At 37.9% G+C, this 12,095-nt stretch overlaps 2 protein-coding genes across 3 annotated transcripts in view; one reads left to right on the top strand and one right to left on the bottom strand.

The window, feature by feature from the left end:
* HEATR9 (HEAT repeat containing 9) overlaps positions 1-12,095 on the bottom strand; it is a 324,842-nt gene that overhangs the window by 282,340 nt on the left and 30,407 nt on the right. The window lies entirely within an intron of this gene.
* Positions 1-12,095, top strand: part of TAF15 (TATA-box binding protein associated factor 15) — a 30,121-nt gene that overhangs the window by 10,653 nt on the left and 7,373 nt on the right. For both annotated transcript variants that reach the window (XM_082373947.1, XM_082373948.1), the window contains exons 7-10: positions 1,210-1,330; positions 8,487-8,521; positions 9,134-9,166; positions 11,858-11,967. In XM_082373947.1, the coding sequence (XP_082230073.1) occupies positions 1,210-1,330; positions 8,487-8,521; positions 9,134-9,166; positions 11,858-11,967 (299 nt within the window). The remainder of the gene's footprint in view (positions 1-1,209; positions 1,331-8,486; positions 8,522-9,133; positions 9,167-11,857; positions 11,968-12,095) is intronic.

The following is a 12,095-nucleotide window of genomic DNA, read 5'->3' as shown; positions in this document are numbered from 1 at the left end:
TTTTGCTGGCTGAGTTTTTGAATTTCCTTTGTTGTCTCAGTCAACTGATCATTTGACAATGCTGCTGCTACCCGTTCTTTTTTATAATTTAATTTAATTTTTAAACATTTTTTATTTTTTGGCTGCACCACGTGGCATGTGGGATCTTAGTTCTCCGACCAGGGATCGAACCTGTGCCCCCTGCAGTGGAAGCACAGAGTCTTAACCACTGGACCTCCAGGGAAGTCAATGCTACCAGTTATCTTGGTACTGGTGCTGTATGTGATTTGAGGAAATTATGATCCTATATTAGCCTTCTCTAACCTCACCTAAGAAGGACTGGTCATTCTTTCTTTTATATATATCACTTTATATATATCATGATATTCAGGAATCTGACCAGCCATGAAAATGAATGCTTCAAGGGCAAAGGTCCTGCCTTACTCATTTTGGTACCTGCTCGATAAATATTTGTTGAATAGTTGAATGAATGAATAAGTGAATGAGTAAGAGTGGAAGCTCATTCACTGAATATCTTCTTCAGTGAATATATTCACTGAATATCTCAGTTTGAAAATCTAGTTATTCCTTGTCTGTGTTTGATTTACATTGAAATATTTTCGACATGAAAAATATAGTAACTTTTAAGATTAGGGTATTCTTTTAAAGTATTGATTGACTGATTGATTGATTTGGTTGTACCAGGTCTTAGTTGCGGCTCGTGGGCTCCTTAGTTGTGGCAGGTGGGCTCCCCAGTTGCGGCTTGCCAGCTCCCTAGTTGTGGCATGTGAACTCCTGGTTGCGACATGCATGTGGGATCTAGTTCCCCGACCAGGGATTGAACCCGGGCCCCCTGCATTGGGAGCGCGAGCCTTAACCACTGCACCACCAGGGAAGTCCCTAAGATTAGGGTATTCTTTTAATTTATTAGAGTTCTGTACCTAATGTACTTTACTCAGACTACTCCATATTACCATCACATCAAATGGTGATATCCACATCACCATTTTGCTGTCTGACTTTGGTAGAATGGAATTTGACACACATATAATTCTCATACATTTAATTCCAGATGGTGTTATGATGACTTGCACTTGAGTTTTGTGCACATGTGCCATTTTCTGAAGGTCGCAGGTGACCTAAAGAGCTATTTAAGATTATGTTGTGGAAAGCCTTTGTCGGAAGTTTCAAGTTGTTTATGTATGTATGTATTAATTTTCTTTTTTGTAGATGACCGTCGTGATGTGAGTAGGTATGGAGAAGATAATAGAGGATATGGCGGGTCACAGGGAGGAGGTAGAGGGCGTGGGGGATATGACAAGGATGGAAGAGGTCCTATGACAGGATCAAGGTAAGTTTTTAGGTACAGATGTCTACATTTCTTCTCTCTTTTTTTTTGTTGTTACTTAGCTGGTTTGATTCCATCATCTGATTTAGTTAAGAGGCCTAAAAAAGAGATTATGTTGTAGAGAAGAGGACTGAAATTCGAAATTTATTTTCAGTCTTAAGATGTCACATAAATTACCTCAAAATAGGCTTTGTTAGCCATTAGTTTATGTGGTATATATTAAATGCCAATGGAGAAAAGTCCCCTACTATGGTGTGGTTAAACCACTTAACTATGTTTTTCCTGCCAGAGCTATTGACTCTAAACTCCTTTAAAAGATGACTCTGGGAAATCCAAGTGTTTTATATGTAGAAAATACAAGGTAAGTTAATTCTAGATTGGAAGGTGGAGAGGCTGTTCTTTAATCTTGAATCCCCTTGGGGAAGGGAAAATATTAGGAGGCAATAGCAGATTATAAAGTTGGGGTTGGCAAATGAGAGAAAGATTTTATGTAACTGAACTATTTTGTCCCCATTCTTAAGTAAATAATTATTGAGATAATTAGTGCAATGTCACGTACCATTGCGTATTTTGTCTAGACTAAGCTGTGGAAAAGGAATGACTTTGTAATTCAGCTTTCCTTTTCTACATTGTTAGTGTTATCAGGTTTTGGTATTTATGGCATATGTTATGAAAGGTGGCTTTAAAATTACTTTCAAATATATGTGTAAGTTTAGCGCTTTTGCTCTAAAAATAGGAATGAAAAAGTAGTTGACATTTATTGTCCTCAGATGAGGTTTGTAGGTTGCACATTTTGTGTGTACAATATACAGGCTTAAAAGATAATTTGTGTTCCTTGGGAATTGAAATTGTCAGCCTGTTAACTGACGATAATGTATCAATACCAGGTCACTCTTTTGCTTCTTAGGGACTGATTGTCTGTTCCCTGAGGTGACCTGAGAAAATCAGTTACATACAGCACTGTTAATTTTTCAAGTGAGCCAGGAATTTGATCTCATTGACTTTCTCTCTGTTTAGTGTATAGTTCTTTGGTCTGGCAAATCTAAAGTCTAAACATATTTGATAAATTTTTATAAGACTTGAACATTAAATGTCTTTTGATTGATAGTCAAAGTCAATATATTAAGGTAAAACAAGTATATTGTATGCCTCGTCATTATCATGTGGATGTAAGTGAACAACGTAGAGTGGTACGGTGCTTACTCTCTACCTAATAGCCTCCTTCCCTCAAACAGAATCCCAAACAAGATAACTAACAGGTATATGTCATTTTCCGGTTAATATGTTTTAGATAATTGGCTGCCTTGGGATGCTATACGTTTTACAGCATATCATAGGTTTAATTTTCTTCGTAAGGAAGTTATAATTATATCTATAGATTATCTATTAAACTATGACAATGTCTGACTGAGAATGGTAGAACCCCACTTTTCAGGAGGAGGAGGGTAGGGAAGTCTTTAAAAATATGTTTTCGTTTTTGAGAGATGACTTATCTTAGAATCAAAGAGTTGAAAGGACCTTGAGTGATCCTCCTGCTAAAGGAGGGACGATCTGTATCTTAACCAACCCGGGCGTACCAGTTAAGCACTTTGATAAACCTCTTTGGCAACATTTCAGTATAATTTTTGGCCCAGGTACTGAATCATGAACTAAGGTTTTGATTTTCAAATCTTTTTTATTTAACTTTAGAACCTCTTCAAACAAAATCTTGTGTAGAAGCCCAGTATATATTAGGTCAAAATGATGGTGATCTGGTTCAAGTCAGGGTAGGGTTTTTGGGGGAGAGGTCTTACCCAGTTGCTGTCTGTATACTCCCTCCCTCCCCCCACCCCACCCCCTTAGCCAATAAATGGAATGTGTATGAAAGGCCTTTTTAAGAAATTTATGTGGATGATTATACTTACTCTCTATATTGGATGGGCAAACTTTTTATGTGAAAGGCCACATAGTAAATAATTAAGGCTTTGCAGGCCATGAGGTTTCTTTTGCAACTGCTCAGCTCTGCTCCTGTAGCACCAGAGCAGCTATAGACAATATATAAATGAATAAACATGGTTGTGTTCCAATAAAACTTCATTTATGGATACTGAAATACGAAGTTCATATAATTTTCATGCGTCACAATATCTTGTTCAGGATGTGATTTTTAGCTTATTTATAGGGGTGAAGTGTTTCAAATTAAAAAAAAAAAAAAAAAAGCCCAGTTTCAGGGCTTTTTTCCCCCCTATACTTGGTTTTACATTTAAGTACCCAAAATACCCAAACATTTTTTGTTAGTCTTCATCAACACTCCCATTTGTGTTTGTAATCATCTTACTTAAAAATAGCAAGGTTGAAAATATGATCCTTTCAGGGCTGTTTGAACAAAATCTGGCATTAGTTGAGTTTATAATTAAAGAAGGGGCACAGTTTGCAGGTGAAGGTGGGATGTGTGGTAAAGGATATGACATTCTTAGACTTAAGTTGTATGATTGCTTGACTGCAGGAAGAATTCAGACCAAAGGAAGCTGTCAGCTTTCCAGTTTTGGGAGAGAAACGTGAAGACTATAGGGACTGTAGGAAACAGTGGTTTTCTTTGAAAAAGCAGTTGCAGCAAAAAAGACTGAATTTCTAATTGTCATCTAAAATAGATCAGTGGCCTCCTACTGGACTAGAAGCTTAAGGCCATACATGTTCTCAGTGTTTTTAACTTTAGCATTGTGCTGAATGCATGGCAAAATTACTAGAACTTCATAGGTAACCATTTTCCATTATTAGCATGTCATCAAGTTAAGTAGATTTTTTAGGCTTTAATATCTCAAGTCTCAAAAAAGTTATCTTGAATTTTGAATGCCTTCGTGTAAGAGTTTTTGAATAGCTTTCTTAAAAACGTGCATGTGTGCTGGTGATAGTCTAGCCAGTGCTGCCCAATATAAATATAATGGGGGTCAACTGTGAGCCATAGGTGTAAAGTAAAATTTTCTAGTAGCCACATTAAGAAAAATAAACAGCTGAAGTTAATTTTGATAATATATTTTATTTAATCTAACATATCACAAATATTTTATGTAATCAGTATAAAAATTATTGAGATATTGCACATTCTTTTTTTTCATACTCAGACTTTGAAATCCATTTTGTATTTTGCATTTAGAGTACATCTCAATTTAGACTCTCCATATTTCAAAAAGTCAGCAGCCACATATGGCTAGTAAATGTTGTATTGGACAGTGCAGCTCTAGAATGGTAGATTCTTGGCCTTCTGAAATGTTGGTAAATTACTAGTATGAAAAATCAAACACAGAACAGTTTTTAAAAAACTAATCTTTTTCAATATTTAGCTAAGTTCCTTTTTCTCTCTGTGTATTGAATTTTCTGGGAATAAAGATTCCTGTATTGTCCTTTTACTTCTTGGCAGTTTTAGTCCTTGAATATAGATATATTTGGATTTTTAAAAATTAAATTTTGGGAATAGAGATTCTGTCAAAGTATATTTTCTTTCTTGACAAGCACCTGAAATTAAATCTGACTGTCGTCTCTAAATATGTAATGCTGTAACAGTGAAAGAACTCTCAGCGTCTACCCTAGAGTAGGCTGCTCATTGTGGTTTTGAACTTGGGACAACGATTTCTGTAGTTGAGTCAAGAATATACAATTGATTTTCTTATGCAGGGGGCACTCAGCCATAAAATTTGAGTATTCTTATATTATGTCTCTACTCTAGTAAATACCTCTACTTCTTTACGTTAAAATGTCCTTACTTCAGGAATTCTTTATGTGTACAAGTTTGCTTCTTTTTCTGGGAGGAAAACAAATTTGTTGTGGCAACATCTTGACTCAAATGTTCACATGCCTTTGTGTCTTAATTTGCTAGTGGGGCCTTAACTTAGTTTATGGAAAAGGGACATGTAACTTGACTGCAGATTTGAAAGAAAGATTCTTAACCACAGGCCCATCTTCTGTTAACTGATTTAATAGTGGTACTATTTGAGATTTATTTACTGTGTTTAATATAATAAATTTCCTAGTAAGGAACTATAATTAATTAATATGAAATTTCTTAATAAGGAAAGAGAAAAGAGACTGAAACATTGGAACTTGAAAGAAAGCCTCACATAGAATTATAGGTCATGTAGACCAGTGCTTCTCTAACTGTAATGTACATATGAACTCCTTGGGGATCTTATTAAAATGCATTCTGATTCAGTAGGTCTGGGGTGAGCTTGCTTTTCTGAGATGCTCCCAGGCTCTGCCTTTGCTGCTATTCCATAGACCACCTTTCAAGTAGTAAGGATGTAGACCATTATTTTGCGAAGGAGGAAACTGAAGCCTAGGGAGAATTACTGACTTGTCCAAATTTTCAAGATTGATTAGTGATAGTTAAGACTATACCCTGAGACTCTTACTTTGAAGACTAGTACTTTTTCGAATGTACTTATGGGTGTTTCCATATTTACGGCCATTGTGTTTGAAGTGTTCAGCTGCTGAATTTTCAAAGGAGATGCTCAGTAATGATGACTTAAGTTAAAATGCCGTTATATGGAGGAATAGGAAATTATAAACGTATTCAAGTGTCATTTGTTTTATATCCTTTATATTTTACCATGGGTGTGTCCTTTTTTAAAAAATTGTTCAAAGTTATATTGCTGGCCAGAATAGAAATTTTAGGAACTACTTGATGTATGAAATTGCATATTTTCCCTCCATTGTGGCCAGATAAACAATTTGGTACTTGGTTAAGATGGCAGCAGAATAATTAAGTGGTGCCTCTTCCAGCACTTAATTGTGAAAATTTCCTATTTAAAAAAAAAAAACTTTATCCTGGGTACTTTAACGTCCTGACATAGGAATGTGGGTTTAATATTATTATTTTTTAAAAAATTTTATTTATTTTTGGGTGCATCGGGTCTTTGTTGCTGCACGCAGGCTTTCTCTAGTTGCAGCGAGCGGGGGCTACTCTTTGTTGCGGTGTGTGGGCTTCTCACTGCGGTGGCTTCTCTTGTTGCGGAGCACGGGCTCTAGGCACGCAGGCTTCAGTAGTTGTGGCTCACAGGCTCTAGAGCGCAGGCTCAGTAGTTGTAGCACACAGGCTTAGTTGCTCTGTGGCATGGAGGATCTTCCTGGACCAGGGCTCGAACCCCTGTCCCCTGCATTGGCAGGCGGATTCTTAACCACTGCGCCATCAGGGAAGCCCGATTTAATATTTTCACTAGGTCTTTTCTCATCATTTTTAGAGTTCTAATGATCATCTTTGAAGAAACCTGAGATACCTTGTTTCTAATAAGATTTTTAGCAATTTAATCTCAGAACTCTGTTTGGCTTCCTTTCCTTAAAGAGTTAAGCTATGATATATAGGCCATTTAGAAGTATGGGTTGGTGGGAGGGCTTGGGTGATGTTCTGAAAGATAGGTCTTAGACACTCAATAGGAAACTATATATATGAAAGACCTGAGCTTCGCTTTGTCTGCATAGCCTTGAAATAGTGTTATTCTCCTTTTTAGATTTCCTGGGCATCAAATAAAAATTAATGGCGAGTTAAGATGCGTGTGTCCATACCTATGCTAGTTGCAAGGGAATTTTTTTTTACGTCAAGGTAGTAGAATAGACTTGTAAAGAAAAAATTCTTTCTCATTTAGTCAGAGTGGTTTTTCTCAGGATGGCTCAAGAAAAGCCATCTAGAGGGCAGGGTTATTACTAAAGCAGAGGCTTTTAAGCAGTGAAGAGACATTAGTATATTGGATTAGTTTCTTGGGTTATAGTAGAAGATTAGTAGTAGTAGAAAATTAGATATCACCATCTGAAAACTTTGGGTGTTTTTGTATCCATGTCAGCACATGAGTCTTAGAGGATTACATAATTTGGTTAAGAGAAACAAACTTTCAGTGTATGAGTATTTTAAAAAGTTTCTTGATAAGAGAGATCTTAGATTTCTTACAGAAAGCTATGCACACAAGGGCCATTGACTTGCCTGGCAGTGGAAATTGCCAAATAAAGTCATTTTCTTGTGGAGTACGTAGCATTCTGTCTCTGATATGGTCTACTGATTGGTGTACAACAGCATTTGGCAGCATGAATTTCAGTAGCTCTGCTGTGAAGAAAGCTAGCATGTCGCAGTGGGCATGGAATAGGAGGGCAGTTTAAAGTTATGCTTTCTTTTAGTGCTCATTTTACCAGATATCTGAATGATTTGAATTTTTAAGACTGCTTTCATTCAGTCTCACTTTTGTGTATATTTGTACCTCACTTTTTTCTTCATCTCATAAAACCCACTGTTTGCTATCACAGTAGAACATAGTGCTCGAGTTTTTACCTCTCCCATTCTGTTATCAAAATTTTAACCTTGCTTTATATTTTTCTTCTAGTCTTTTTCTCATATTTAACAAAAATATCCCCTTTAACAAAAATATTCCCCTTTAAGGGAATATTGACATTCATCTGAATTCTTAAACTTTTAATAAAACTTAATTTATATATTTACTTTGTGAATCTGTGATGGTTACTTACAAGGATTTTGGAAGTTTTTTTTTTTTTAACATCTTTATTGGAGTGTAATTGCTTTACAATGGTATGTTAGTTTCTGCTTTATAACAAAGTGAATCAGTTATACATATACATATGTTCCCATATCTCCTCCCTCTTGCGTCTCCCTCCCACCCTCCCCATCCCACCCCTCTAGGTGGTCACAAAGCACCGAGCTGATCTCCCTGTGCTATGCGGCTGCTTCCCACTAGCTACCTATTTTACATTTGGTAGTGTATATATGTCCATGCCACTCTCTCACTTTGTCCCACTGACGTTTCATGCCTTGGTATTATTACTGTTTTTAAATGACTTCTTTCCCCTTGGAAAGAATGTTTATCATTCTTCCTGTTGTGCCTCCAGTTTAAGTGGATTTGAGTATTATCCCTTTGGCTTGGGGTTGGGAAAATTTTAAAATAAGAGTATATTAGGTATGTTCTGTAATAAGCTTGAAAAGGCACCCTTGTGGAGATAGATCCTTGGGAAAACATTTAGGTGAAAACAACATTTTGAAGTCTATGAAATGAAATTTACTGGAAAGTTAGAGGTGCTACTGTTTTCCTGGGCGCTCTACTTGTGACAGTTAAGTATAGATTGAGCCCAGGGCTCAGCACATTGGAGACCTAAGGAAGAAATCATTTCTTCAATTTTTCCTCTGCAGTGGTGGTGACCGCGGTGGCTTCAAAAATTTTGGTGGTAAGTGCTGAGTATCCCAAAATGTTTCAGTGGAAATGCTATATAAACCTAAAAGCCACCAATATCCCGCAGACGTAGTCTAAGCCCTTTCTTACTCTGTTGAGGCTGGTGTGTGTTGTGTGCTTAAAAAAAAATATGTATATGCATATATATATCTCAAAATATTAAAAAGACAAAGTTGATCTCAAACAGTCCAATGGGTTTCTACACAGTGAATTTGCATGAAAGAGTCTGGTGACCAATGAATGAGACCTTCACTGGATTTTGTCAATATGTTTTTTAATAAAGGTAGCTGACGTGGTGTTTTTAAATTATTAGGGTTTTCCAATCAGCCTTCACAACCAGAGCTTAAAAAAAGTGATACTAGCGTAATGCCAAAGTGGCTGGTGCTGTCTGGGACAAGTTTAAGGGAATATTGACATTCATCTTGATTTCTTAAACTTCTAATAAAACTTAATTTATATATTTACTTTGTAAATCTGTGATGGTTACTTACAAGGATTTTGGAAGTATTGACTTTTCATGCCTTGGTTATTATTACTGTTTTTAAATGATTTCTTATGAGTTGCCTTAAATAGCTTTCTTTTTCTTTTTCTTTTTCTTTTCCCTTAGGTCACAGGGATTATGGACCCAGACCAGATGCTGGTAAGGTTTATGGTAGTTTGTGACTCTGCCATTAAGAGAATGTTAGTTTTCCATTTTTTCAAGGGAAAAGTGTGTGTGTTTGGAGGAGTTAGTACAGAAGGAAGATTTGATTTGATAATGCTGCCAGAATCAGGGAGCTTCATTTCTAAAGATGTACCAGCAAGAAAAATTCAGGGGGATTGATTGGAAAGTTTGCCAGGAAAAATTGCTATGTTTGCTTTCCCATGCTCTCTACTTTTTCTTTTGTGAAGAAATACTTGATTTTGTACTGCTAATTAGCATTATTTATTTAATTACTGCAAATCAAGTATGAGAGAATTGGTATCATTGGGGAATTAGAATAGCTGTGTTTAAGAAAACATTACAGTGGATTGATAGTCTGCTCAGTGGGCCTAAGAAACCTGAATTCATATATGAGAGAATTGTCTTACTCTGGGCAGAGGTCACTAATTTCTTTTCTTTTCTTTTTCTTTTTTTTTTTTTTTTTTTTTACGAAACATCTTTCTTTCTACATGTGTCTTTTTTTTTTTTTGGCTGTGTTGGGTCTTGGTTGCTGCGTGTGGGCTTTCTCTAGCTGTGGCGAGCGGGGGCTACTCTTGGTTGCCGTGCGTGGGCTTCTCATTGCAGTGGCTTCTCTTGTTGCAGAGCACGGGCTCTAGGTGCGCGGGCTTCAGTAGTTGTGGCACGTGGGCTCAGTAGTTGTGGCTCGGGCTCTAGAGCACAGGCTCAGTAGTTGTGGCGCATAGGCTTAGTTGCTCCGCGGCATGTGGGATCTTCCCGGACCAGGGATCGAACCCGTGTTCCCTGCATTGGCAGGCAGATTCTTAACCAATGCACCGCCAGGGAAGTCCCCAGAGGTCACTAATTTCATGTGCCTTTATATTTTCAAATGAAATTCAAGGCTGCCTGGAGCCTTTTGAAAGTTATGTAGAGATTAAAAATCTATTTGAGCCAAATTTTTTTTAAAAATTAATTAATTAATTATTTATTTTTGGTTGCATTGGGTCTTTGTTGCTGTGCGCGGACTTTCTCTAGTTGTGGCGAGCAGGGGCTGCTCTTCGTCGCGGTGCGCGAGCTTCTCATTGCAGTGGCTTCTCTTGTGGAGCACGGGCTCTAGGTACATGGGCTTCAGTAGTTGTGGCACGTGGGCTCAGTAGTTGTGGCTCGCAGGCTCTAGAGCGCAGGCTCAGTAGTTGTGGCACACGGGCTTAGTTGCTCCGTGGCATGTGGGATCTTCATGGACCAGGGCTCGAACCCATGTCCCCTGCATTGACAGGCTGATTCTTAACCACTGCGCCACCAGGGAAGCCCCCCCAAATTTTTTTTTTTTTTTTTTAAATTTATGTCATACATTTATAGCTACTTTATTTATTTATTTATTTATTTTTGGCTGTGTTGGGTCTTCGGTTCGTGCGAGGGCTTTCTCTAGTTGTGGCAAGCGGGGGCCACTCTTCATCGCAGTGCGGGGACCGCTCTTCATCGCGGTGCGCGGGCCTTTCACTATCGCGGCCCCTCCCGTTGCGGGGCACAGGCTCCAGACGCGCAGGCTCAGTAGTTGTGGCTCACGGGCCCAGCTGCTCCGTGGCATGTGGGATCTTCCCAGACCAGGGCTCGAACCCGTGTCCCCTGCATTAGCAGGCAGATTCTCAACCACTGCGCCACCAGGGAAGCCCCAAAATTTTTAATATATATTGAAATCAGAACTTTTGTTTTTATTAAGATGCTAAAGTATTCTATATGGATGGCAATTTCTGAATTATCCCTTGATGGACTGAATTTATGTGCATCTTTCTTATTTTGTTACACTAATCCAAAAGTGTGTGTGTAAGGTAAGGTGTGTGTCAAGGTGCCCCTACCCTCTGGTATATATAAATCTTATTGCAATGAATGGGAAACCAGCAATTCTGCTTGGCTTGCTTGGAAGTCCAAAGTGTCAGATTTGGGCAATTTTCTACTAGAAGCTTTAAAAGTATTGATTAGCCAGAAAGAATTAAAACTCTCCAAAGAAAGGAATGCTACTTTATTATTTTTTTTAATTAATTTATTTTTTTAAATGAATATATTTATTTGTTTTTGGCTGTGTTGGGTCTTTGTTGCTGTGCGCAGGCTTTCTCTAGTTGCGGTGTGTGGGCTTCTCATTGTGGTGGTTTCTCCTGCTGGGGAGCAGCTCTAGGCAGGCTCTAGGTGTGTGGGCTTCAGTAGTTGTGGCACGTGGGCTGAATAGCTGTGGCACACGGGCTTAGTTGCTCCGCGGCATGTGGGATCTTCTGGGACCAGGGATCGAAATTGTGTCCCCTGCATTGGCAGGCGGATTCTTAACCACTGCGCCACCAGGGAAGCCCAGGAATGCTACTTTATACTAACTTTCTTCATCTCTTCCTGAGCTTGAGTCCTGTATCTGAATCTGAAGAGTGAGATTTGTAAGATCTCCCTTAATTGGTCTATGTATTTGACATAGTGTGGACTTGATCCACTTTACGTGAAGTTTAGTTGTGAGAATTGACCTACCAAAGAACTGTTATGACCACTTTGCATGTTTATCTAAGAGCTTTCGTATATTGGTCCTTTTTCCTTTTGGTCACAGAAATAGTTGAATATTGAATAATAAATTATTATTCTTGATTACTAAACAGGATGTAGTAAACCTAAGGAATATGTAAAATTAATCATGGTTTTTTTTATCCCCCATAGATTCAGAATCTGATAATTCAGATAACAACACAATCTTTGTACAAGGACTTGGGGAGGGTGTGTCTACAGATCAAGTCGGGGAGTTCTTTAAACAAATAGGAATTATCAAGGTGAGTAAAAAATTGGCTTATGTTGAAAATCTCATAATTATTAACATATTCTGGTTAAGCTACATAGGTTACATAATAAGCCCATACTCCAGTAAGTCTTGTCTCTTAAAGTTCCCTGATGCACATGC

The sequence above is a fragment of the Balaenoptera borealis genome (assembly GCF_965194805.1).
Source record: "Balaenoptera borealis genome assembly, chromosome: 20".
In the NCBI taxonomy this organism is placed as follows: Eukaryota; Metazoa; Chordata; class Mammalia; order Artiodactyla; family Balaenopteridae; genus Balaenoptera; species Balaenoptera borealis.
Note: the sequence above shows the minus strand (reverse complement) of the source record. Positions and strands in the feature narration are given on the sequence as shown.